Source organism: Syzygium oleosum, unplaced genomic scaffold, assembly GCF_021117445.2.
Source record: "Syzygium oleosum isolate NSW1041296 unplaced genomic scaffold, Sole_v2.1 Sole_v2.10, whole genome shotgun sequence".
In the NCBI taxonomy this organism is placed as follows: Eukaryota; Viridiplantae; Streptophyta; class Magnoliopsida; order Myrtales; family Myrtaceae; genus Syzygium; species Syzygium oleosum.
In genome coordinates, this window is record NW_026607494.1 from 4,509,297 (window position 1) to 4,535,973 (window position 26,677).

At 40.5% G+C, this 26,677-nt stretch overlaps 4 protein-coding genes across 5 annotated transcripts; 1 reads left to right on the forward strand and 3 right to left on the reverse strand.

The window, feature by feature from the left end:
- Window positions 1–2,788: 2,788 nt before the first annotated feature.
- Window positions 2,789–6,405, reverse strand: LOC115683313 (probable mediator of RNA polymerase II transcription subunit 26b). Its single transcript, XM_056315629.1, has 8 exons — window positions 5,183–6,405; window positions 4,606–5,080; window positions 4,364–4,432; window positions 4,198–4,283; window positions 3,748–3,800; window positions 3,350–3,627; window positions 3,186–3,273; window positions 2,789–3,102 (listed from the first exon to the last, which is right to left on the reverse strand). The coding sequence occupies exons 2-8, from the start codon at window positions 5,026–5,028 to the stop codon at window positions 2,963–2,965; spliced, it is 1,137 nt and encodes a 378-aa protein (XP_056171604.1). The 5' UTR covers window positions 5,029–5,080; window positions 5,183–6,405; the 3' UTR covers window positions 2,789–2,962.
- A 145-nt stretch (window positions 6,406–6,550) lies between these two features.
- On the reverse strand, window positions 6,551–11,131 carry LOC115683391 (DNA-directed RNA polymerase V subunit 5A). The gene is made up of 4 exons (XM_030607930.2): window positions 10,803–11,131; window positions 9,850–10,026; window positions 8,035–8,148; window positions 6,551–7,021 (listed from the first exon to the last, which is right to left on the reverse strand). The coding sequence occupies exons 1-4, from the start codon at window positions 11,091–11,093 to the stop codon at window positions 6,896–6,898; spliced, it is 708 nt and encodes a 235-aa protein (XP_030463790.1). The 5' UTR covers window positions 11,094–11,131; the 3' UTR covers window positions 6,551–6,895.
- A 2,927-nt stretch (window positions 11,132–14,058) lies between these two features.
- LOC115683355 (pyruvate kinase 1, cytosolic-like) lies at window positions 14,059–18,969 on the forward strand. Its single transcript, XM_030607860.2, has 16 exons — window positions 14,059–14,276; window positions 14,588–14,684; window positions 14,782–14,879; window positions 15,205–15,360; window positions 15,562–15,639; window positions 15,740–15,871; window positions 16,541–16,621; window positions 16,720–16,788; window positions 16,990–17,079; window positions 17,345–17,489; window positions 17,584–17,672; window positions 17,804–17,899; window positions 18,001–18,068; window positions 18,175–18,274; window positions 18,365–18,421; window positions 18,583–18,969. The coding sequence occupies exons 1-16, from the start codon at window positions 14,208–14,210 to the stop codon at window positions 18,745–18,747; spliced, it is 1,590 nt and encodes a 529-aa protein (XP_030463720.1). The 5' UTR covers window positions 14,059–14,207; the 3' UTR covers window positions 18,748–18,969.
- A 422-nt stretch (window positions 18,970–19,391) lies between these two features.
- LOC115683356 (tubulin-folding cofactor B-like) lies at window positions 19,392–23,889 on the reverse strand. 2 transcript variants are annotated; one of them, XR_004005999.2, is made up of 9 exons: window positions 23,594–23,889; window positions 23,274–23,425; window positions 22,753–22,871; window positions 22,225–22,286; window positions 21,947–21,988; window positions 21,139–21,272; window positions 20,342–20,411; window positions 19,848–19,952; window positions 19,392–19,709 (listed from the first exon to the last, which is right to left on the reverse strand). XR_004005999.2 is itself a non-coding variant. In XM_030607861.2 (9 exons), the coding sequence occupies exons 1-8, from the start codon at window positions 23,699–23,701 to the stop codon at window positions 19,905–19,907; spliced, it is 735 nt and encodes a 244-aa protein (XP_030463721.1). In that variant the 5' UTR covers window positions 23,702–23,885; the 3' UTR covers window positions 19,392–19,709; window positions 19,888–19,904. The 2 variants fall into 2 exon arrangements, 1 of the variants encoding a protein (XP_030463721.1); XM_030607861.2 differs by having other exon boundaries at window positions 19,888–19,952; window positions 23,594–23,885.
- Window positions 23,890–26,677: the final 2,788 nt, after the last annotated feature.

Below are 26,677 nucleotides of genomic sequence, written 5' to 3' on the forward strand. Positions count from 1 at the left end.
CGCCGTTCGCTGCCACCGTCCGCCCTCCTCCCATTGCCGCCGCCCTCCTTCCGCCACTGCCCCCCTCCCGTCGCCCGATGCCGACCGCCTCCAACCGTTGTCTTCCGCACTGGCCGAATCGCCGTCCACCACCGCCATCTGCCCGCAGTCCACTCGACGGCCACCCGAGAGGGAGAAATTTTGTGCCGTTATCAAACAAAATTTTGTTTCGAAAATAGAAATTTTGTGTCGTTATCAAACGTGTATTTTTGCTCATAAATTCATCGAGGAAACAGAAATAGATTTTCTATTTCTAGCCAGAAATTGATTTCTGAAACATAATGGCTGTCATTCGTGCCCTAACTTGGATAATGTCATTTCCCGTTATTAGTTATGTGGCATGTGACCAATGACCAGCAAATTCATGACCTCAAATGGAAGCTCGTTAGGGAACTTAGGATGCGTTTCTTAACCATTTTGTTCATGAAAATAATTTCTGCTCAGAAATAATTTTTTTTTATTCCATTCCCGGAAATAATTTCTAAGCATTTGAAGGCGTTTGGTAACTGTCCAAAATTTCTATTCTTGGAATAGAAAAAGAATAGAAATGCGTTTGGTAATTGTACAAAATTTTTTTTTATTAATAATATTTTGAATTTTTTAATATTTCTTTCTTTCTTTTTTCTTTTCTTTTTTCTTCTTCTCCTTCCTTGGCCTGTGGCCGGCGACCGGCTATCGGCCAGGGCCAGCGAGGGCCGCGAGCAAGGGCCACCCTCGCCGGCGAGGGCGAGGGCTGGACCCTCACGACTTGGGCGAGGGCCACCCTTGTCGCTGCCCTGGAATAGGCCACGAGGGTCCAGCCCTCGCCTAATCTTACGCAGCCCTTACCTAGGCTGTGAGGGTCCAGCCCTTGCCTAGGCCATGAGGGTCTAGCCCTCGCCCTCGCCGGCCCTGGCATGTGGCCGGTAGTCAACCACTAGCCAAGAAAGAAGAAGAAAAAAAAATTTTCTTTTCCATTTCTGATTCTTGTTCCCAGAATCAAGAATCAACTTTTTATTTTTATTCTTGATTCTGTTCCAAAACTATTTCTTAGAACAAATTTGTTTTTGGGAACAAAAAATTTACCAAACAGATTTCTATTCTTTTTTTTTCTTGAGAACAAAAGAATAGAATCATGCATAGTTTGACTGGTCACTAAACAGACCCTTAGTATGTTTAAAATGAAAGGTACAAAAAAAAATATCCGAAATTGTTTCATCAATGACACTGACATCTTCATGATCTAGATCTTTGGAGCACAGCAAAATAACCTACAAGTCCATATAACAGAGTTATCAAATTATGCATCGGTTATAATAATGCACTTTCATGCATTAACTTGATGGAACATCATTCGCCAACAAGCGGCTACTCTAATGCTTTGCAGCTATCAAAATTTCAAACCATAAAGAGCTTAAACGAAATCAAAAAATCGACCAAATCCCATCCAAACTGACGTATCAATGCATCTCCTCAGCATCTATGTGCACATGAATATATATCCTTAATTTCTCTCTTTCCCAGTCTCCTATTTATGAAAACCAAAACAGCAAGAAAAACACCACTAATGTAGAGTTAATAACAGAGTTTCTTCCCTGTACAGCTTGATGAATTTACGTAAATTCGCTTATCACCACATCCGCATGCATTTATTTAGTTTTCTGAAGTACCTTAAAGACTATACTACGATAATTTGGAGTGTGAAGAAATACTATAAGAATATTCTTTTCACGGAAGAAACTTTTCGCAATTGAACCGAATATTACTGCTTAAAAGTCTGTATGAAGCAAGATTTTGAGTATGCTAAATTGGTAGAGTATAATAGTCCACTAACCTCCTGCTCCTGTATACTGTACTTCTCTAAAAGCCTTTGCTATTATTGATCAGTCAGAACACGATGTTTAGGCTTGAGGACATGCTTAGTTATGTTGACAAGCAAGTCGGTTATCTAACACATTGTCAGAAAATAATGAACGATAGCAGCATCAAATGGCAAACTAGTTAAAATACACATATAGATGAAACATGAGTTTCACATCAGAAAATAATACAGCACAAGATGACAGAACTCGTGATTGTAAAGCAGATTTATAAGATTGAGATTAGATACTAATGTCCCCAAAAAGCTTGAATCCATAAAGGACAGCACAAATCCACAGAATACTGGATTAAAAGGAGAATAGGTTCATGAAATATATCTTTAAGACATGCCAACATCTGGGATTGACAGGAAAAGCCAGGCTATTTTTGTCATAACTGACATGTCAGATGCCCCCGTATTCTTATATTTTCTATTTTTGTATTTCCGGGCTATAAAAGGCGTTAATGTTTTCCTTCTCTTTCTATATCTTTCCAGAATTATAAGGAGAATTGTTCCTCCTCTGCTCTTTTGTAGTTTGGTCCTCCAATCTTCGGCCCACAAATAAATTCCCACGTCCAATTGTTGCATTTTAATCCTAGTTACAGTTAATACCTACAAATAAATCCTCTGCTCTTGCGTTTGATGAATTGCAGAGACGTGAAACTTGAGTTCAAGGAGCTTAAAGAAGAGCAAAACGGAGTCTAAAGTATATATCAGGCGGAGATATCTCGGACAATGCTCTCAAGGATGGCATAAAACAGAGCAAAAGCAATTCCGAGCATCCAACTGCACATTTAGACTGCTTTGAGAAGCAACTTTTGATGAGTAAATTCACGTGTTATTCACGGAAAAAAAAACTTTGAATGTGGGAGGACTAATCCCCCCTACAAGCCCTTTTGTATTATATCCATCATGAGCTATATAAGCAACAAGTCATAGCTATACGAGCTAAGCACAAGCTTCCTGAACAAAAACTCCTATCAGTCATAGCTAATATATGCAACGTGTCCAGAGGTAATAAACACAGATTTTCACAAATGAAGAATCAAGCAACAGCTGCATTCGGCTTTGGAAGTTTGGTCTTCAAAACAATGAGATCCGTCTCCGTGACTTTGCCATCTGGCTAAGAGTTTTTTCGATTCTAGCGCGTGGACCCGGACCCTTATGACTTGCGGGTTGCTTTGGGAGAACAGGTAAAGCCAGCACTGTCCGCTGCCTCTTGGCTGTAAAAAAGAATGAACGGAGTGATTGCTTGCTATGTAGAAGGTCTAAGAAACAGCCGAGCTTCCTGCAAAAAGCAACTAACCTGATTCTGCTTGCTGATAATGCTCTTGTGAGATCCTCTTGGAGGCACCCAATTTCTTTTCCACTGCATCTTCATCCGAGCCGTTGATCTTCTGATTGAAACAAATGACCAGGTCAGCTTTTGGTTGGAATTATAATCTGAAATAAAATAGCTTTCGCACTTACATCCCGTTGACTGGTGAAGAGTCTTTTGTGGCCCATGATGCCGTTCGAGTTTCGAAGCATTCTTTCCTTCTCAAACTTCCGTGTCACAATCTTGCTTGGTGGGATTGTCTTTGAGTCAATACTTGGAGATGTATTGGGCTTCACAGTGGCCAGGTGCTGGTTCACATTTGGCCTCTGGTTCCTCTTAGCAATTGAACCGGACTTCTTGGTGTGTTTCTCTTGTTGCCATATTGGGATGTTCTGGTTCTTCACTGACGATGTTGGTCCACTAGCACAATCTATTTTTCCGACTTTGCGAAGATCTACATAAGAACCTGACAAGTTTAAACAAATGAGAATTGGGACCCCCATAAAAAAACAAGCAACCTACAAGAACATTTGCATAGCAATGCTAATACCAGCAACATTCTTTGTGCTGCGGCATATCTCTTCAACCATGTCCTTCCATCCCCTGCAATAAGAAAAAGAATTGATTTGTGAGTAATTGGACTGGAAATTCTGATGAAATGACCATGCTCTTGCGCTTCCAATTAAGTGAAGTAGCTAAGTCACCAGAACCTATGCTACAAACAAGAGATACGCAAAAAGAGTGTCATTGCTTTTATTATGCAAGAAGCAGGCATCGCAGGTTGAAGTGTTTCTACTTTTATCTGAAGATCCAGTTTTTCTATAAAGTTACATCTAATCAAGTTTGAAGTCCATGGAAAGTTGTCATAAGTCGTTACTAGAAAAAACTTGTTATGATTGCTTCATGTTGCAGCATACAGACACTTAGCCCAAGTGTCCTGTTTTTCAAGAAGCCACGGAATGAATGAGAATTGATAGAACTGAAATATATCCCTTCATACATGGTGATATTGTGTGCAAGCTGAGTAATCTGCGTCGATCCACCTTTCCTCCGGAGGCTGTTGACAGTTATCCCAATCTTAGTTTTCTGCAAGAAGTCGGCAAAATTAGATAAATTAAAGATTGTCTTTCAAGAACTTGAATGAAAGATATGCAATTTAATCAAACCTCCAATAAATCCATAGAGATGGTCATCAACTGGAGTTTTCTCAGTGATTCATACAGCGCGGAATCAGACTGCCATACCAAAAAAGAGAACCAAGTTATATTTGGACAGAGAACAGAACAAAAAGCGACTTTTCAACGCATTTATCTCCAAAACTACATAAATCTGAAATCAAACAGGCAAAGAACGTTCAAGAAGCAGGAAATTGGAATCGATGTACTGAATTCACAGTTAAGATATTCACCTCGTGTTGACTGTTGTCCAAAACCCGCTTGATCCTTAGAACTTCACCAATAACTTGAAACTGTTCATCAATCTCATCACTAATTGCCTCGGCTCCTCCACAATCGTGATAGCTTTCCCGGTTCATGTCGACCCCATTGTACTCGACGACAACCCTACCATTGTCTCTGATCCTTTTGCTTTCTTTACCCGTGCGTACGCAATCATCTCCACGATCACGCGACACAGGCAAATCATCGCACCCTGGGCACCGACTCTGAGTCGTCGTGGTGGAGAACAGCCACTCCGCGATGCGGTCTCTTTGCAGCCGAAAATCTCTCGGGCGATCCAACGCAGCTAATGTGATTGCGGTGTCAATGAATTCGAAAATGTCCGTGTCAGTCGTTCTAAAGAATTCTCTCCAATCATCCAGCGTTTCCCCCATTGTGGCCACGACTAGGAACAGAGTGCTTGGCGCGCAAGAAACTATCAAGAAACTGCAACGATCTTTATGGTTTTCGGAACAGATTGTATCATGCGACTAGACCAACCCGTTTGAGCAGAACAACTGAGGAGTCGATGAGAAAACTGAGACTAACCTGAGAAATCCTCACTTCAGCGATGGAAGAAACAGAGTTGTCTCGGTGTCACTGGGCTCGTCTCTGTCTGAGGTTTGCATGCGATACGAACGTTTGTTTGAGAGGGAAAATTACAAGGTTGTTTTTCTTGCCTTCGTTTGAAATTATGACTAAATTTTCACCTTTCTTTATTTACTTAATAGAGTAGCTCTCCGAAATAGAAAAAAAGATAAATGAGAGAGAGAGATAAACGACGAGATAATATCAGTAGAGATAACAACAATTTAATATCCTATTGTAATGCAGTCTTAATAGTCATAATTCTCCATTCATTATATCACATTGTGTGAAGCATACATGACAAATCAAATTTTAAATATTCTATGACTTTTGCATTCCTCAAATTAAAAAGATGTCAATATTTTTTAATTTTAAGTTATTGGTGACTTACAGATTCTCTCTCAAAGAGATTAAGTACAACCAATTTATATTGAAATTGAACCTTATCAATAGGGCTTTTTAACTTGATTAGCAAAAAACGAAAGGGCTATCTCATGATATACTTCGTTCGGTCCTAAATATTTCCTAGTCATTCATTTTAATATAATTAATATTGAAATAACCTAAAGAAACTCCCATCATATGACTTTTCCTTTATGCATTTTTGGCCCCCCAATATGTTTGTCTAACCCTGCCCACAAGCCCCTCCTAAACCACTAAGTCAAATCTCATGGCCCTATATCATCAATCTTCATAGTATTATCATTAGATATTTGAATTTAACTCGTGCTTTGCACGGATTATTCGATAAATTTTTGGAAGCCATGAACAAGGGTGAATGATCCCTATAATCGTTCATTGCATGACAGTCTAGTGATTCAAGACTTAATAAAAGAACCCTAAATGGTTTATGACTTATTGAAGAGGGTAACAGAGGAGCTTCTATTGGTTACTCCCAACCTACATTAGTCCAATCCACATGAGCGACTCCCATGACCTCACCGCTCAGGTGAAGTGAGGTAACAAGAGTCAATAATACCTAATAATTTTCAAAAGCATAAACCTCGTGCTTTTTTTTTTTATCTAAATAAACCTCGTACTTTGGGAAAGCCCTTATCAACCTCGTTTTCTTCGTCTAGCATAAGAACTCAACTACCTTGGAAGGAGGATGATAGATTACAATACACGAAACATCTTGACCCGAAATTCCACAGAAGTTGCCATTAATATCGACATCGCGCTATAGTATATTTCGAACGTTTTCAAATTCGACTTGATTGGCAATAGATAATGTCTATCCAGAGAAGAAGAATGCTATGGAGCATTTGCCCATTAGTGACACCTGCGTAAGCCAGCAATGTGACGAGATATAAGATCACTACAGAACAATCGGTAAAACTTCCTTGGACATGCTTTCCATCAATTCGCGACAAAACTACAGAACAATAAAACAGGATCAAATCGGCGATTCTTAAATTGCTGCCACTACTTATAGTGAAACCTACTACATAAAAATGAAATTCAACTCCTAGCCAGAGACCGAGTGAACCAGCTTGACCATCCAAAACTATCAACAACTGGATGGTACCATGAGCGAACCACCGTTCAAAACTGGACGGGACCATGATTACGGAACAGTCAACAAGGTGACTCGTTCTGCCCACCAGTAATTATGCTAGGAAACTCCTATTACATATTGATACCAAAAAAACCCAATCTCAGGAGAACATAGAATCACCAGACACAGCGGTACGTAACATGCGTGCCAGTTATGTCACCACTGTACGTAACTTTTACTACCTGACCCTTCTCGAGTCCATAATATCTTGCGATTGCATCATTCTTCAGCATCCTCGGAAGCTGGTGAGAAACAAAATAACCACACACTATCAGCATGATCTCCAATCACAAAACTGAAGAGAGTACACGATCTTTCCTATATCACCACACGAATTTAAAAGGCACATGCTGCTGATTCCAAATAAGATAATTCATTCTACAATCGGTGCTCCGTGCCACAGTCCAAGCTTGTAACTCCATCCGGACAAGCTTGGATCATGTAACTGAGAATGCACAAACTATGTAATCTAAATAAAGCACACAATTCATAGGACAATACTGTGTACTGGCAAACTTCTAGCAAGTCGAAAGACATCTACTTGGATCATGTCAGTTCCCATTAGTAGATATGTGATGGGTGACCAATGACCAGCAAATTCATGACCTCAAATGGAAACTCATTAGGGTACTTAGTTTACTCAAAATGACAGGTACATAAATAAAAATGAAATTTTATCAATGAGACAGATATCTTGATGATCTAGATCTATGGAGCACAGCAAAATAAACTATAAGGCTGTAACATAAAGTTAATCAAATTATGCATCGGTTATATCAACTTTCATGCATTAACTTGATTGAATATTATTCACCAACTAGGGGCTACTCTAATGCTTTGCAGCTATCGAAATTTCAAACTCTAACAGCTTAAACAAAAAAAAAAAAAAAATCCACCAAATTCTATCCAAACTGACATATCAATGCCTTTCTCTCTTTCCCAGTCTCCAATTTATGAAAATGGAAGCAGCAAGAAAACCACCATTAAAATAGAGTTAATAACAGATAGTTTCTTCCCTGTACAACTTGACGAACTTACCTAAATTCGCACATCACCACATTCACATGTATATATTTAGTTATCTGGAGTACCTTAATGTTTTAAACTATGATCATTTGGATTGTGAAGGATTACCATAAGAGTATTGCTTTCAAGAAAGAAACTTTATGCAATAGGACCGAATATTACTGCTAAAAAGTTGGTATGAAACAAGATTTCTAATATGCTAAATTGGTAGAGATAATAGTCCGCTAACCTGCTTCTCCTGTATACTGTACTTCTTTAGAAGCCTTTGCTTTTCTTGGTCAGTCAGAACACGATGTTTAGGCTTGAGGACATGCTTAGTTATATTGACAAGCAAATCGGTTATCTGACAAGGTACCAGGAAATAATGAATGATAGGAGCATCAGCTGACAAACTAGTTAAAATACAGATAAAGATGAAACATGAGTCTCTGCATTAGAAAATAACAGACAGCACCAGATGACAGTACCGTTGATTGTAAAGAATTTTTTATAAGTTTGAGATTAGATACTAATGTCCCCAAAAAGCATGAATTCATAATGGACTGCATAAATCCACAGAATAATGGATCGAAAGGAGAATAGGTTCGTGAAATAAATCTCGAAGTCATGCCAACATCAGGAATTGATAGGAAAATGCTCCAAGTGAGCCTGAGAGCAAGCAAACACAGGCAACACAAGTGACTCCATAGAAAGGGGAGGGAAGCCAGGTTCTAAAAGCATGCAAGCATAAGCAGCCAAGTTATTTGAGTAGAAAAGAAGAAGAGTATGTCTATTCTGTAGAGTCTATTACTCTCATGTCTATTCTGTAGAGTCTTCTACTCTCCCCCTCTTTACAACTTCGCTTCGCATACCAATTTAACCTTTCAATACCTTCACTTAGATACCGGAATACTATATTACTTCTTTTTATCAAACTCGACCAGCTGCAAAAGCAAAAATAATTTTCTCTTCCCATCATAAGTCGGCCACATCGGTTCTCATTCACCAAATTTCTGGTAACTATTCTCATCCATGTCTTCTCGGCCTTCCCATCCCCTCTCAATATGAGCCATCTCAATCAGTATTTTTAATTTTATCAAGAGCCCTTCAGATGCAGACACTCCCCTAATGCCTAAGGCGCTAGGCACTCGCACGAGCGATGGGAAACGATAATCTAAAAGTTCATGAGCAAAGGGAGGTGCAAATGTTAAAGAGACCAAAATAGTTAAATCTAATTCTGACAGCACAAGCCATTGTTTGTCACTTTTTATTGCATTTTATTAAGAAATTTCTCCTTTTTCCAAATTATCTTCCCATACTAATACTTACCTTTATTTAGATATAGATAGGCAAGTAATAGACTAAGACATAGCTAAATCTTTGCTAAAGTGCTGCCAGGCGCCGTGAGCTGCTTGCCTGAGTGACGGCTAGGTGAAGTCACCTTGCCTAAGACAAGGCGAGGCACCAAAGCTTCAGGTACAAGGCGAGGAAAAATCACATTGCTTCTTATATCTTATAATCAAATATTACATTTCCTGCACCATTCCAATAGGCTGCTGCATTTCTTCGTCCCTCCATCTTTCTCCTTTTAAAAATCATATTCCTCCCCTTTCAATATGAATGTCCCTAAATATCATGATTAATAAAAATCTTGACTTACTCATTAGAAAACACAACTGCATACATTATCAGAGGGAAGAAGTTCTGATAAGGAGTCTTGCCACATTTTATTTTTTATTTACTCAAAGCCCTCACATCTTACTCCAACAAGTAACATAACGAGGCTTCAGGTACATTAGGGCTAAATTTGGATCTCGCAAATTTACTTCAACCTAAAATGAGCCTTCTTTTCGCAACAACCACCTCAAGCACTGACAAGATTTAGTGACTTGTATAGCACCTTTCCCTCTAAAAAGAATTGATGCTCACATTTAATCAACTTCGGAAAAAGAACAAAAAATCTTGGTTCCAATCAACTGAAACTACTAGCTGTAGCCAACATATGATCTACAGTCTAACGCACAGTAATGAGGGGGCAAAAGAAGTGAATAGAACATCGTGATACCTGGAATACTTCAACTTTAAACGAGAAAAGATCCAGTGCTTTAAGAGCTTGATTGGTCATATCACCTTGCAAGACCAATATCAACCCACTCAAACCATCTTTATTAGCAATTTGCCCACTAATATAACGGATACTATTGACTTTTACAGGACCAGGATTGCAAAAGTACGCCAACACCTGCAGTCAGAGCACTTTTCAATTCAGGTAAACAAAAATTTGCTAATAACTAAGTATATGAAAATTATAAGTAATCGAAAATGCCAGCTGAAAAAAATTCACAAGATATGATTTAGTTTCATATTAAAGAAAAAAATTAACCAAGGAAGCATTTCTACTTCCAAAGAGAGCTGTCAATTTCTGATGGTTTCCCAAGACTGAAGCACAAATGCTCAAGAGACAACGCTTTCGACACAACTTGAAATACTTAAAGCACAATGCAGATCGACTTGAAGTTGTTGAACAGCAAAGTGACTCCACAAAAACTACAAGATGAACCCTCCCCAAAACAGTATGAGAAAAGGGTATAACACAGCGTAAAGTAACAAGAGAGATGGTGGTAAATGTGAACAGCACCAAAGACAAGGAGCCTATATAAGCAAAAGGCACCTCTTAGTGGAAAGTAGTTGATCACACAACACGCGAAATGGGCTCAAAACCAAAAAAACCAGCGTCCCGATTTTCTGCTAACTTGAGAAGACATGCAAGCAAAGAATTTCATCACTACACTAAAAAAATTTCAAATTTGACAATCAAGACGCACTGTCGAACCCTACCTATCTCAGACTCAACTGTCAAATTATCTCGCTTACTTGACCCTCGAGCAAGTAGCATTTCACCTCACTCCATTAAGAAGCACCCCTACACCTCAGAGCATACAACCATATCGGAGACGATCGAACGGCTCTACATCAGCGAGAACGTATCAAGAAGAAGGGGGTGATGGAAGGGCTTACTCGCTTGGAAGGGTCGGAGCGGAGGGAGTTGGAGATGCGGAGGCGGTCGATGTCGGGGCTCTGGCCGTGGGCGGCCCGGAACTCGGCGAGGGAGAGGTCGATCTCGGAGGAGGCGATGGCGTAGCCCCTGTCCCGGAGCATCTCCAGGAGGGTCCGCCGGGCCAGGTAGTAGCGGTGGCTCTCGGTGCTGCCCTCGTCCACGTAGCTGCTCATGCACCGCGGCCTCGTCTGCCCGTTCGCCGCCGCCATTCCCGGGCCGCCGTCGACCCCCTCCATCGCGCTTGCGGCCATGCTCTCCTCCTCCTAAGCAGATTGGGGAAGCTAGCGTAAGAGAGTGACTTGGAGAAGAGTGACGATGCTCAGGCAGGGCCGAACCGGACCGAACCGGACTGAAATGGGCCGGTTCACATTATTAACCAGGCCGGGCCCGGACATCGACCGGGCCGGAAGAATCAGGCCCCGATTGGGTTTCCGGAGAATCTGGACAGACAAGACCCGACCCGACCCGACCGTGTTTTCGTTTCATCCAATATCAGAACTGCTCGCACGTCGCGTGACCCGACCCGAACCGTTTTCGGTTAAGGTTTCTGTGCGGGCAGGGTCATAATAAAGATGCTTCCTTTATGTTTGGGTCGGGCATTAGCGAGAACCTGAATCAACCCGGATCGTCGATGGCACCCTACTATTGAGGACTTTTACCGAAGTATGCTTCATCCTTGTCTACAGAGAAGGCAACATGTGCGATGATTGGCCATCGAATTTCGCTTCAAATGTGACTTTGGATCGTGATAACCTCAAGTATCCTCCTAGGAACTATGTGTGTTCTTCACTTGGTGATCAAATCCGGCACTTCTGTACTACCAAAGAACTGCTCACACATCAAATAACTGATCCGAATCATATTTTCGATTAAGGTTCTACTCAGGGCAGGTCATAATAAAAATGCTTTCTTTATGTTCAGTTCCGCCATTCCCGGACTGTCGACGGCCCCTATTATTGAAGGACTTTTACCGACGTATGCTTCATTCTTGTCTACAGAGAAGGTAACATATTCTCTGATTGGCCATCGAATTTCGCTTCGAATGCGACCCTGGGTCATGATTTCCTCGAGTATCCTCCTAGGAACTATGTATGTTCTTCACTTGGTGATCAAGCTGGCACTTCTAATGTTGGCCGTTTTATGCTCTCTCTTTTTGTCTTTTTCCATCACCACGTTCATTGGACAGGGCAGACAGCTTTCTACATTGGCAGTTTCTTCGTGTTTCCACGCACTGCTCCCATTTTTTTCTCTGTTCAACATTGTCTGCAACTAGCAAGTTCGCAACATGTAAGAAGAAGTAGCAGCAGCAACGCAGGATCTTTGAGCAGTTCTCTGACTCAAGAACTTGTGGATGTGAGCAGTGAGCACATCACCTGTCATCCGCTAGAATGAATGAGGGCCTCTGCCGAAATGGACTTCACTAAAATTAGATTAATTATTAGCTAAGCTGAGTCACCAGAAGAAAGAAATCATTGCCGAAGCCAAAAATAGAAAAAGAAAAAGAGACAAACGGTCCATCTGGAGGGTGATACTTAAGAAATAATGATAAAAGATTTTTTTTCCCACCTAAATTCACAATGCTCTTCGAATTTCACAATACTATAAGAAAATTATATGTAAATCTACGAATCAACATCTGTATTTTGCGAAAGTTTCGGGCAAAAAAAAAGAGTCAAAGTGCATATGTGGTAAGATTTAAAAACTAAGTTAAAAGTAAAAGAGCAAGAAGGTAGAGATTTATGTGAACATGCCTAAGTTAGAAGAGTTGAGCTTGTTTTCGGGTTAATAATAAATCAAAAGACTAAGAGTAGTTTTTTGCTACTTCCACCGGAACTTGTTATAATTTTACGATAAACGCACTACTACTTTTTCTTTAACCCCCGAAACTTTTGTAATATATACAAATTTAGACTCGTAAATATGTGATTTTTTATCATTTTCTTGAATCTCGAATGATACTATAAATTCTGACCGGAAAAAAAGTTTCTTTTTTGCTTTAGCTTAAACATAAATACACGTGCTCAATTTTTTTTTTTGTAAGACGTGAAATGACTCAACATGGAAACTTCCGTGTATTCTAAAAATTCAAGGGGTGATAACACTAAATGGAAAAAAAAAAAAAGAACTTCAGATATCAAAAGCAATAGACTTTTTCATCAAGAAGCCTCTGTTTTTTCTTGCAGTTTTCTCTCTTTCGTTTTGCCAATCACAGTAGACATGGCTTCACTTGAGCAGATGGCTTTGTCCTTGTGGCCTTTGGCCACCATCTGTTTTTTGCTTATCTCGTGACCGCAAAGTCAATCGTCACATTGTCACTTTTGTTCAGTTCTTTTCCTGTTCAGTAGCCTCTCCTATTCTATCCACAGCTTCTCTCATTCACTGATAGCTTGAAACTGTTGAAGTGAACCTGGTCTTCACTACAGCTTTGGACACGTGCTTCTGTTAGCTCCTTTTGTTGGTACTGTGAAATGGCGAATTTTCAAAGTCTTTTAGTGGGATTCAACGTGATATGAGCAAATGAAGCCACCAACTGCAATGTCACATTGTAATCAATGGTCATGTAGGGGCACAAGCAGGGCAAAGAGATGTCGTTTTTTGAGTACGTGGAGATATCGGCTAAGGTTCCATCTCCCGTCAATTAGGAAACCTTCAACTTTCGTGGGGTCGGTTGGTGTTAGGAAGTTGTTGGCTTGAGCTATGGAAAAAGTGTCCTCACGTGACCTGTTTACCATTGGGCCAACTTCCTTGACGATACAAGAATTCTCCTTTTTAACAACAATTCCATGCTTTAAATATATGTCCTAAATTTCGGGTTTTTAAGGAAAAATTTGCGACTTTAAAGATTTTGCGATGTTACCATAGGTTTTTTTTAATAATTCCAGAAAGAATCTGCCAACTTTTTGGTAAACAAAGAAAGTGAATACAAAGAATTTGATGAGGGGAAAAAAAAAGGAGATACATGACACGAAAATTAGTGAAAACGGAGAAATTTGTCATTAATATTTAGAAATGTATGCTGGGGAGAGTATTCAGGATATTGGCTACGCATGACACAAGAAATTTGGACACTTACTTACAAAATCTTTCACGGAGTGGCTGTGGAAAGGAATGGCAGAGCATTGAATATTTGGTAAAACTCATATATAATTCCCACCTACCCCGTAGGCGCCAAGTTGCTACCTTCCACCCTCCCTCTCTCTCTCTCTCTCGCCGAAATCCTGTCACAAACTCACATTTTCGTTTTCTGGGTGAAGTCACAAACTCACTACACATTAACATCTCTCTCTCTCTCTCTCTCTCTCTCTCTCTCTCTCTCTGACATTCGAGACTTCCACAGGCAAAGAGAGTCTCCCATACAGGAAAAAATGCAGGGAGGCCAAATGATAGTTGAAGAGAATGCCAAGCTCTCATCAGTTCTAACTCCTTCTAAACCTGTACATCTTCTTAATCTCTCTCTCTCTCTCTCTCTCTCTCTCTCTCTCTCTCTCTCTCTCTCTCTCTCTCTCTCTCTCCTTTTGAAGTCCTATCCGTAGTGAATGTGCTTTATGTTACTTTAATTCTGTGAATTGTGTGCTTACAGTCAGGTTGATTCTTCCTGAATCACGTGCTTCGGTGTCTTGAGAAATAGATTTGTTGAGGACATGAACATACATAATATGCAAATAATAAGTTCCGATATTATTGTTGATCTCATCCAAATATATGCTTGCGGGAATTTTCATTTTGTTGGTTTCTCACCTTGCAGAGCTATATACAATCACTCACCAAAATAGTCGGCACTCTCGGACCTAATTCACGCTCCGTTGAAGTTATCGAGGCATGCCTCAAGGCAGGAATGTCAGGTACATTCTGACCACTGCTCATTCAGCCATTTTGATTTACCTGAAGATAGTCCCTGATCTGTCCACAAATACTAATTTCGGCTTTTCGTTTGGTTAGTCGCGCGTTTCGATTTTTCTTGGCTAGATGGAGACTACCATCAGGAAACTCTTGAGAATTTGAGGATGGCTATGAAAAACACTAAGAAGCTTTGTGCAGTGAGTAAACTGTTCTGGCATTTGTGTTTCTCCGACAGTTATCTGCTGAATAGAGACTTCGTCATTTTACTATGTATCCTTCTAAGTGTTCACTAACAAGTGCTCACTGCAATTGTGATCTGCCTTGTTTCCTCTCACACCGAGCATTATGACGCTACAAGTGCATGTCCACTTTCAAGTTTCAACAACCCTTGTTAGAGCTTATGAGTTATCTCTGATGTTTGTTTTCCTGTTTCAAAAGATAAAGGCATAGCTCTCATATTTCATTAAACATCTTAGGTGTTTAAAGGTACCTCGTCTGATGCAAGTATTGGTTTATTGTCAGATTATGCTGGACACGACGGGTCCAGAGCTGCAAGTATGCAACAAAACTGGGAATCCAATTGATTTTAAGGCCGATAGTCACATAACCGTAACTTCAGACCTTTCTAAAGACCTATGTGCTGAAGTCTTACCAGTTGACTATGCAGAGTTAGCTAAGGTATATTTTTCTTCTGCGCTATGTTAATATGCTCGACATGAAGATTGTCATTTTTTCACTAATCGGATTATAAGCATGAAATAGACTGACAAAGGACAAACACTAAACAGGATTAGACTCTGTGTAGAACTGCAAATGCTAGAATAATTCTCCTGGATATGCCTAGCCTAACTATATCTTCTATTTACTTCTTCAATGTAGATGGTTCGGAAGGGTGACACCGTTTATCTTGGACAGCATCTCTTCACAGGGCATGAGACTTCATCTGTCTGGCTCGAGGTAGCTTAGTAACTGCGTGACTTTCTTCGTCAGCCCTCCAAATTGCAGAGTGATTGTGTAGCTTAATCTCGTTTACTAGTTCTGTTGACGAATTTCGCAGGTCCTGGAGACAAAAGGTCAAGATGTTGTTTGTCTTGTGAAAAACAGCGCCACTCTCGCAGGCTCCATGTTCACTATCTACGTATCCAATGTCCCGATCAACTTGCCCACATTAACTGAACATGACAAGGAGGTACTGCTTTCATCTTTACAACTTCCAACTTTGCGATCTGGACTTTCAGTTCTCTCTTGTGCTTAGGATGATGTACTAGTCAGCCAAATATTAGGCATTATTGAAGTACAGATTGCCTCCTGAGAGATCTTCTTTCTCGGCAATTAGAAAGCTTATTAATACTTTTTACATAAGGAACAGTAATAGATGGGAACAAGGTGGTCTATCAATCAATCAATGCTGCTTTATTTTTGCCTCATTCAATTATGGAAAATAACTAGCAGTTTGTAAGAATGCCTAGTCGCTCCTATCAGAAGCTGTATTGCATAGGCCATTTGCAAATATTTTTATACCGGAACAGAAGCTAATTTTGCCGCCATAATCATAGTTTCTTTGCCATAAATTGTTTAGTTATGTCCTCTGGTTGGAGTACATCAACCATGGAACTTTCTGTCTCAATTCAGTTTTGTTGGATTTATGAGTGGGTTGTGCAGTTCCTCTTCCTTCAAGGCTTAAGATACAATAAAACACACACATCACAGTAGATGAGTGAAACTTTGATAACCTCAGGGTCACTTATGGACTTCACTGTTTGTCGCCGTATTTACCAATACAAACGTTTCTTTCTACTGCAAATCTGCCAAAATCACTTGAAGTGATCTTGCTTCTGCTATTTTCCATGCTTGACAGATTATATCAAACTGGGGCTCACGCAACAATGTTGATTTTATCTCTCTTTCGTACACCTGTCATGCGGAAGATGTAAAGGAGGTCTGTTAGGATCACATGTCTTTGCTGTATCTTTTTCTCGTTGGGTATCATATTGGAGTCCCTCCGTTGTAAACTTCATTTTTATTTCTTTTCTACAGCTTAGGGAGTTCCTTAAGAAACAGAATCTCGGTGAGACTCAAATATATGCAAAAGTTGAAACTGTGGAGGTGAGCCGACATTTTGACAGGATAAACAATTACAATCTCAGTTTTTCCCGTACTCATGATTCTTGTGGTATCTATAATTCAGTTGTAGCATTCACATTTCCTTTTAGTGGGGGGTTTGAAGAATAGTGCTTATATCAACCATGGCTTCATTTCAATCAGCCCTTTCCTCTGACCTCTGTCACTTGTCTACAATCATGCCAGGGCTTGAAACATTTCGACGAGATACTGCAAGAAGCAGATGGCATAATCTTTGGTCGGGGAAACTTAGGAATCGACTTACCCCCAGAAAAGGTCAGCGCGGTTGTTTGTAGATACATCTAATCAGCACCAAATATATTCTTTCTCGTGATTTTCTAGAAATTGATACATGAGCCACTGAATCTCTTTATGATGCAAAAATCAATATCAAAGGATCCATGATGAAGTTATAAGTATAGCCATTAATATGACTTCATAAGAGATATATTTCCCAATACTGTATATCGGATATATGCATGCTCCTCACTTCTATAATACGATTATAGTAGCTGATCAATGTTTCCTCCTCGTTTTCTAGGTCTTCTTGTTTCAGAAATATGCTGTGAATAAATGCAACATCGTGGGTAAACCTGTTGTAATTACTCGAGTGGTTGATAGCATGACTGGAAACCTGCGTCCAACGCGGGCAGAAGCAACTGATGTTGCTAATGCTGTTCTTGATGGTTTGTGTTGCAATGAACTCCGACGATACTACATTTTTTCACATGTAGAGACTCGCCTGCAAACTTTAGTAATTTTCTTTGTGTAATTAAACAGGTGCCGACGGAATAATGCTAGGTGCAGAGACCCTTCGGGGTCTCTATCCGGTGGAGTCCATAAATATTGTGGGCAAGATTTGTGCTGAAGTAAGTGACTAAATGATAGGAAGAATATTTATCTGAAAACAGTAGCAGTCCCCAGGATGGTATTATACCGTAGGTAATATGTTTTCTCATGCTGATGAATGTTACTTGACGGGGCTTCGTTGATATTGCAGGCTGAGAATGTGTACAACCATTCCCTCAATTTCAAGAGAATCATCAGACATGTTGAAGAACCCATGTCGTATGCAGAATCTGTTGCCTCATCAGCGGTACTAAACTTCTTAATGTATTAGCTGCCTAAAGATAATTTTTATATGTCAACTTGGACCCATAAAAGCTGCTCTAATTATCCTATTTGGTATTTCTGAAGGTACGTTCTGCTGTTAAGGTCAAGGCAGCAATAATTGTTGTTTTCACATCTTCCGGCAGAGCGGCAAGGTGTTTTAACAAATGATTATGTTTTAGTTTTCATATTTCGCCTGGATCAAGACTTCCAGTATAGAAAATGATCAGACGATTAAATGTGGTGTGGTATTATTTGTAGGCTAATTGCAAAATACAGGCCACCTGTGCCTGTAGTCGCGATCGTGACCCCCCGTCTCCGCACGAATTCACTGAAATGGACCTTCTCTGGCGCTGCACAGGTAATGGATAAGTTCTCTCTACCTTAGTTGGTTTGATCCTGTGTTCGGTTATCGAAAAATCTCCTACCTGATGAGCTTTCCATGAAACAGGCTAGGCAGTTGCTTGGAGTGAGAGGTGTTTACCCTATTTTTGGTAGTCCAGATGCTGTAAGAGCTTTTCTTTCTTCTTCCTTCATATGTTTCAATGTGTGCGAAGAACATCTTTCTTCTTACTTGAATAGTTTGCGTGGTCTAGGTTCTAGTGCATTGGCACATAATTAGTAACACTTGCAGCAGTCAATTGTTTTCTTGATTGCACATCGATGCAGGCCACTTCAGGCAGTTCCAGCGAAGAACCTGGACTGAGACTAGCTATTGAACATGGTAGATTGGTTGGATTGCTCAAATCTAATGACCGCGTCGTCGTCTTCCAGAAAATTGGAGACTCAGCAGTGGTGAAGATCATCGAGGTTCAAGGCCAGCTTTTGGTTTAAGACACATCAAGATCACACCAGGGGTCTCACTTCGATTTTATAGGTCCTCACAATCTGCATCTCTCTGGCAATGTCATTGTCGTCTCACTCATATTCCCCTCTCTATTTGATTTTTCCCGGTTGCCGTTCATTTACTTAGCTATGAATTTGATGGATGCTGCAAACTAATTCGTTGACTACATCACTCGTCTGCTGCCAAAGTAAAGCAAAAATTTTGAAGCTCCTGATGTTTGTCAGCCAAGATACCTTAGAAAAACATTCAATGCGATTCATAAGCTGACTCCACAGCAAGATGGAACGAAGTCTCTGCTTGAAGAAATGTTTCTCTCGATTCAATTTAATAAGTTTTTAGCTTATATCCCGTGCATAATGTGGAACCTGCGTGATTAGGTCCGGAAGCTACAATATTAAGTACACGTTTCCAAAGTCACGATACTCAAATCGAATCTGCACTTAGTCGTTTTCACCATTAATGGAGAACCCTAAGACTACCTGCTCAGAGTGTACAAAGGCTTTTGCCTGGGAAAGGAAACAGTTCGACGCAAACCCAAAAGCGTCTATCCGTCTGTTTCCTTTATTTTCTTTAACTAGTCGATACCAGAACATAGCCCTGGCCCTAGAGAATCATAGTTTCGGCAAATTCATTCCAGAATAGCTAAAACTTTTATTGTGATCTAAGGCCCCCAAATAGGATAGATCAAGGGAATTCAACCATATGGAGGAGGTACACAAGCATCTTGAAGCTATTTCAAGCTACAAGAAATATGGCATCTTTGCAGCACATTAGGAACTACAGTTTACATAGTCGGCTTGTGATTCATACAGCAAATTAAAATGCCCAATAGCTCCTATTTTCGAATTTTGCCTTAGACAGTAATAAATGACAACTTTCCCACTTCTTTCCAGTGTACAACACAGGTCGACCTCTACTGCTCACCCCTTGTTTGCAGGTGCTCCACACGCTGCAAAATGAGAGCACAATTGCTTAAGTAATGGATACAAGATAGTAAATCATAAACAAAATGTTTGTGTACTTCAGAGCACGTCCACAAGGAAAATAAGTTGGGAACCAGCACCAGCAAAACTGAAAGAAAACTTACATAGTGCAAACTGCAAAGTACCATGTGAAAACAGATGCACCCACTCAATTTGGGTGCTTATATCTCATCTTCCTCAAAAATATCTCGTTCAGGGTAGTCCCCAACCTTGGAAACATATAACAATGAGAAAATTCAAGTTACGGACAATTGCAGTTCACCATGCAAAGGCAACAGAGCCCAACTCTATTTAATAAGGACACTGCCTTTTGGAATTTTCGCAAGCATTTCTATCAATCGCTAAACAAAAAAAAATTCAACACTTGAAAGTTGTTGCATCTCGCATTCTCAAAACATATCTCAAAGTGTGAACAATAAATTTGGAAGAATTATGTTTCAAGAGAGATGCACACACATCCATAGTAAATGATGCGTCACTTTTAGCAATTTTTCCAGGTAAACAATCGGCTCATAATTCGCACATCTAGTAATAGCAGTACTAGTACGTTTAAAGTATTAGACAAAATAACATTATTAAACTATAGTTGTCTCCTCACCTTTACTTTGTCTGGTCTGACCATTGCACCATGAAGTGGAGGACACTCGAAGTAGCGTATCTCTTTTACCCTGCAACATCAAAATGTCCGGTAAGTATGTAAATGCACAAAGACAGACATGAGGAAAAGAATTTACACATGCTAGTACAAGCAGATGGCAACAAGCACGCATGGAATGAGCAGAAAATAGCATGTTAGTTTTTAGAATCTTTGCAGTAACAGTATTTAAATGCCTTTCGGCCTATCAATCATTGTGCTCCTGAGAACCCAGAGCATCAGAGATCTAACAAAATAGAGTTGGCACACCTCAAAGGTAAAATTATACCCTTGAGCCTTTATTTATCCTCCTGTTTTTAACATGTGTTTTCAGCTTTTTGTGGAATTCAATCATTTTTCAGAAGAAAGCAAGCAGGGCATAGGTGCAGCCTGTGAATTGAGCCAGGCCTTGCTCTTTATGAAGGCTTTGTTCAGTTGAAAAAAGAGAGCAAAAAAAAGAAGAATATCATATGTTTTCCAATTTGGGACAAAGATTTTGGCATAATAGAACAAGCTTCAAAATACGATATGTTGTTTACTAGTGTTCGTTGATCCTTTCGTCTATCTATCAATACAAGCACAGTTTTATCTTTGTTAGCAATGTCATTACCATAATAACTCCTCTCTCCACCAATGAACGTTAAAGTTTTAATCCGGAGTCATGCTATACAGACTGACACTGACAGTGTCATTGACGGTGACAAAATATATATAACAACTCAAGTAAATGCCAACAGAAAACCTTGTTAAAAAGGACATACGTGCCATCATGCTTTCCCAATGGTTCATCATATTGAACTCCAATCCAGAAACCAGGTGCTAGAGATTTTGCTTTACCCACAAATTTTACTACTCCTCTTTTAGCCCCTGGCTCAACTTCACATCTATCTCCTACCTTAACAATCAAAGAAGACAGACCACATATTACGTGCATCCTGTTAGCAAGGTGCAGAAACAGTACAAAATATGACAGAAAGACAGCAAGAAACAATACAAGGAAGAGAAATAGAACAAGTCAAGAAATGACTCTGCGCCTGAAATAAGAAATCTTCAGAGCAAATGTATGTGTTCCACTTCACTTTCAAATAACAGTTCAAAATACAGATCTTATACTCCAAAAGACCTCTACAGCAATCAATTCTATCAAGGTAATTTGGCATCCACCATGCTAACAAAAAGAAAAGCGGATAGCAACTGTTGTCTAACAGTTAAGACTGCCAAAACATTCTCTACTTTTAGTTTCTCTTGGATATGGAACTACCATAACCAAAGCAGATGATAACTATTGCGTGCAATATTTCATATGATAAAGGAATCCTTCAGAAAGGAACCCAGATTCATTGATCTCTTCAGCAATGTAAAATAAGATGCTAGGATGATTTTTTAATATACTACTGTCAGAGCACTCAGAGTGATCACTGCTCTTTCATTTTATATTAATTCACTCTCACACCTCCTTTCTACCAAGTAAGCTTCCCCTACTTGTAGCCATATTTTTCTGAGATTTATGAATAGCACCATATAATTAACAGTTGATCACCAAAGGAAAAAGTTACCAAACTAACTGACCTTGACATTCGTGCAGAGATCTTCCATGTGGTTGTCTGTTATCTGTAGATAATGGTAGTAGAAATCTTCAAATGCTTGATCCAGAAATATTGTTAAATAAGGACAAGGGATCATTGATTGGACAAGCATGACGTGGAAACAGGAAGAAACACCTTCCAGGACTGGCATACAAGGTACATTTGAAGAGGGGAAAAATGAATGTTCTTCAGAAACACGACTTTGGAGCCAAATGACTCTACTAGTAGTACCTTTCAGCTAAGTCAAACTCGAAAGGTTACCTTCGGTTCAAAAGCTGATGGATTTTGGGATGCAATTTTTTCCTTAAATTTTTTGAAAGTTCCTGGAAAAGAAAAAATGCATCTTCATAACCATTCAAGGAAAAGATGAAGCAGTAAAATCAGAAAACACATGTGCACAATAAGGTATGAACGGTGGGATACATATGTCCCCCAAACAATCACCATGGTGATTAATACTTCAACATCAGTCATGATCAGCTTCTTCATCATATGCACTCTTAATCTTATCATCCATTTTACCCGGCAGGATGGTATAGGCCAATAGAATATCCATTTTTATTTAGTAGTAAGAGCTCAGATGATTCCAAAACAAGCAAATCTCTTGTTATGCAGTTGCACCAACTTGTTCTTGATAACTTTCGTACATAAGAAAATGCTTAAAAAAAAAGTTGGGTGTCCATGATTAAAAAGTATGTTACGAGTAAGGTGAATGCAAAATGACTAGATGAGCTATATGATAGATAAACTTCAACAAACGGATGGGAAAACTTCACGCTACGAACTCACCGTCGCGTTTATCATAAGCTTCTTCTGAAATTTGATATTTTTCCACCAGTGAAGTATCTTCTAGCCAGCCACCAGAGGTGACCGATGATGGATCAAGGTCTATAATATGCAACCGATACCTTTAAAAAAAAAAAAAAGGAACGCCAAGCTATACATTAATTAATGAACAACCAAGACAGAGGTCCAAAGTACAAAAGAATTTCGCGCCAAATATCACCAGTTCATTGTTGATAAATCAGGAGAAAACGAGAACATTCACTATCGGTTTTCATACAGACAACAAAATCACAAGTGACAAACAACCAACGCAGCTTTATTCCTTACCTAAAAGATGATACGGTAAGCCATGTAAACAGAGGAGCGGAGTATTATCTTTTCTTGGTTTTTTGCAAACACTTCTACTGAACAAATATGCCGATTTAGCATGCCACAATGCCACAATCAAACAGGGACTCCAGAAAATCTCAAGCATCCCAAATTGCACAACCAACACACATCAAAGCACAGAAATGGGAACTGACCCATCAAGTGGAGAATAGAAACCGAGCGGCCTGTTGTTATCGTCCAAGTTGGAGACTTTGGACCCACTGTCATCATAGAGCTCGAGGCACATTGAATCCACAGACGTCCCGCATTTCCTCCAGAGCTTCTCCTTCACAGACTCCACCGTCGTCTGCCCATTAAGGACCAAAAAAAAAAAAACAACAACTTGATCAGATTCAACACTCGTCAGCTTCCCTCAAACATCAAGATCGACCCGGAACCCGACTGCCAATCAAACCCAGAAGCTAAAATCCCTGCCGTCACCGACCAAGAGCGAGAACCCGATGGCCCCAGGTACCTGAAGCGAGAGGCGGACATCGGAAGAGAAGGTCTTGAGGTTGGAGTGGGAGAGGCGGAGAAGCACGGACTCGTCCCCCGGAAGCTGCTGCTGCAGCCGGGTCGCCATCCTTGTACGGTGGTTTGCTCCGCTCTGCTCCCGCCGAATCACCCAGAAGGAAGCAAGATCGAAATCGCTCGATCCGGACGAGTTCGGAAAGCCCAAGACGCGAATGGAGAAGCGGGTAACGCCGACGACGGTGCCGAACCATCGAGTTTGGATGGTGGAAAAAGGCCCGTTCAACGGGCGTACACGTCCCTGTACAGTGCGGGTCGGGATAGACATGGCCACGGGCCGGTTTCGGCCCGGAACCGGCCCGGGTCAAACCCGGGACCGGCCCGTTGACCGGGCCCGCGGTTCGGAATTGGAACCGGCCCGTGGCCTACGGGCCCGGTTCCGGTTCCAACAATTTTGGAACCGGCCCGGAACCGCCGGGCCCGGTTCAAAAAAAATGCAAATAAATGGACAAACCCTTTTTTTCCCCAAATTTGATTATAATGTACATTTTGATTACATTTTATATTGAATATTTCATAATTTGATAATTCATTATTTTTTTATTTCATAATTTATTTTTTTAATTTTTACCGGCCGGTTCTGAACTAGGCCGGAACCGGAATCGGCTCGGAACCGCCGGTTCATACATGGCCACAAATTGGAACCGGCCGGTTCCGAACCGTGGCCATGTCTAGTGCGGGAGTTTCCTTCCTCTTTTTTTATTTTTATTTTTGGATTTTTAGATTTTATTTTGCTTTCTATTTTTTTTCTGATTTTTGTTTGGTCGAGATCTACTTCCTATTCTTGTACTTGACTTGAGTATGATAATAAGTTCAATAGAGAGATGTAGTTTTACTTGTTTCGGAATCCTTTGATTTTCTCCAAATATTAGACATTAGGGGTGCGTTTGATAACATTTTTGTTCTCGGAAACAATTTATTTTCAGAAATAATTTTTTCTATTTTTATTCTCTACACGAGTTTTTAAGCAGAAGAACGTATTCACCATCTGCACAGACTTTCTATTCTCAGGATAGAAATAGAATTAAAAAGTGTTTGACACAACTCTAAAAAAAATTTGTGACGTGGAATTTTTTCTAAGTTTTTGAAATTTTCTCATTTTCCTCCCTTCTTCTTCCTCCTATAGCCGGTCGCACGGGCCTTGGCAATGGCCAGCAACTGGTCAAAGACAACAACCAGCGAGGTTAACCTCACTGGCCTCGAGCAAGCCTCGCCCAGCCACCTCGAGGTCAGCTTCACCCAACCATGGCGAGGCCGACCTCACCCAACCACAGCGAGGCCGAGCTCGCTGGCCATCTTCGAGGTCTGGCAATCGGCAAGAGAAGGAAGAAGAAGGAAGGAATAAAAGAAAAGAAAAAAAATGACCTTGTTTTAGAAATCTTTCCTGAAAACAAAGAAGTAGATTTTTTTACTTCTTATTTCTGTTCAAAATCTATTTCCTGGCCACTTTACTTTTTTATTCCGGGGAATAGAACAATTAATTGACTCTACTAAACGGATTTCTGTTCATTTTTTATTCCGATTAACAAAACAACAGAAAAATAGAGAAATGGGAATGTCACCAAACAAGACCCTGTTCAGCATATACTCCAAGAATATGGTCGGGTCGGGTTTAAGGTTTTTTTTTATTTACAGGGACCAATCTTTTCCAATTCCGAGCTCCTTCGATTCTGTCGGCGTTCATGCCCGACCCAATCCATCAGTCCGAGATCGAAACCCAGAAGCGGAAGGCCAGACAGCTAAGCAAAGATTGTTGGAATCAGCAGCACGAAAGTCAAACCAGATTCATCCCTCAATCCGAAGAAGACGAAGACGAAGCAGCAGCAAGAGGAAGCGAGAAGACCCAAGGATGAGGATCACCGTAATGACCACCGATAAGCAGATCATCTCCTTGGACGTCGATCCTCACGAATCCGTACTCCCCCACCCCTGTTCTAAACCCTAATTATGGAGTTGACCCGCGTTGTCCTCCTCCTCCTCCTCCTCTCCTCTGTAATTTGTGTAATTTACGTGCTTTTGTTTGTGTGATGTAGGTGGAGAATGTTAAGGCTCTACTTGGAACCGAAGACGAGAGCCGCGACGGCTGTTGCTCCGGTAGAGAGGATCGACAGGGAGACGGAGCTCGCTAGGGAGGTGGGGCTCGGCGCCAGGGCCTTGACCTGGACGGTCACGGCGAGCGCTGTGAGGGCGAGGACGAAGGCCACCATGGCCATGTTCGCGAACTTCACGGCCGCCATTGCCACGAACTCGAACTCGAGCTCTCGCGCAAAGAGAGAAGAGAGTGAAGGGGAGAGACGGGACTCGAACTCGAGGGCGAGGAGGAGCAGAGAGAGCGAAAGGGGGGAGAGAGAAGTTCACGGCCACCAGAGAGAGAAGAAGCGAAGGGGAGAGAGAGAGGGGGGAAGGGTTATATTTGGTGCCAGGTCAAAAAAGCCCAGCCCAGCCCGATCCTAATAAATACCCACATCTAAAATTCATATCCAGAGAAAATAAGACCTGACCCAAATATCCTAATAATGATTAAACAGACATTTTTTTTAGAAACGATTAGTTGTATTGATTAGAAAAAAATCAGCTCGTAGAAAATATTTTATTATCAGTAATTAAATTTAAATATTTTTAATGATGATAAATGGATTTTTTTTTCATTTGTTCCTTATTGTAACCGATATAAATGATCATTTTTGGGCGGGCCTAGCCCACCCTGTCATTTGACTAGGCGGACCTTGATGATAAAATAGGCTTGAACTTTCAGGCTTGTGGGCCTAGATAGATAAAATATCTACCACCACCTAGAATAGGCCCGGCTCGAGCCTATGCCAGGCCCTTCTACTAATTAGGTATATTTAAGGATTATGAGATCTCCAAAGAGTGAGCACCGGTCGAGGCAGGGTTTACATGTGAACCAAGTAGCTTTGCAAGTACCTTAGCTTAGAATCGGCCTTAACTAGTTCGGTTTCTAATTTGAACGCTAAATCTCTATTTTGGTATATTGTATATAAAGCGCAACCAACACAAACATGTCCTT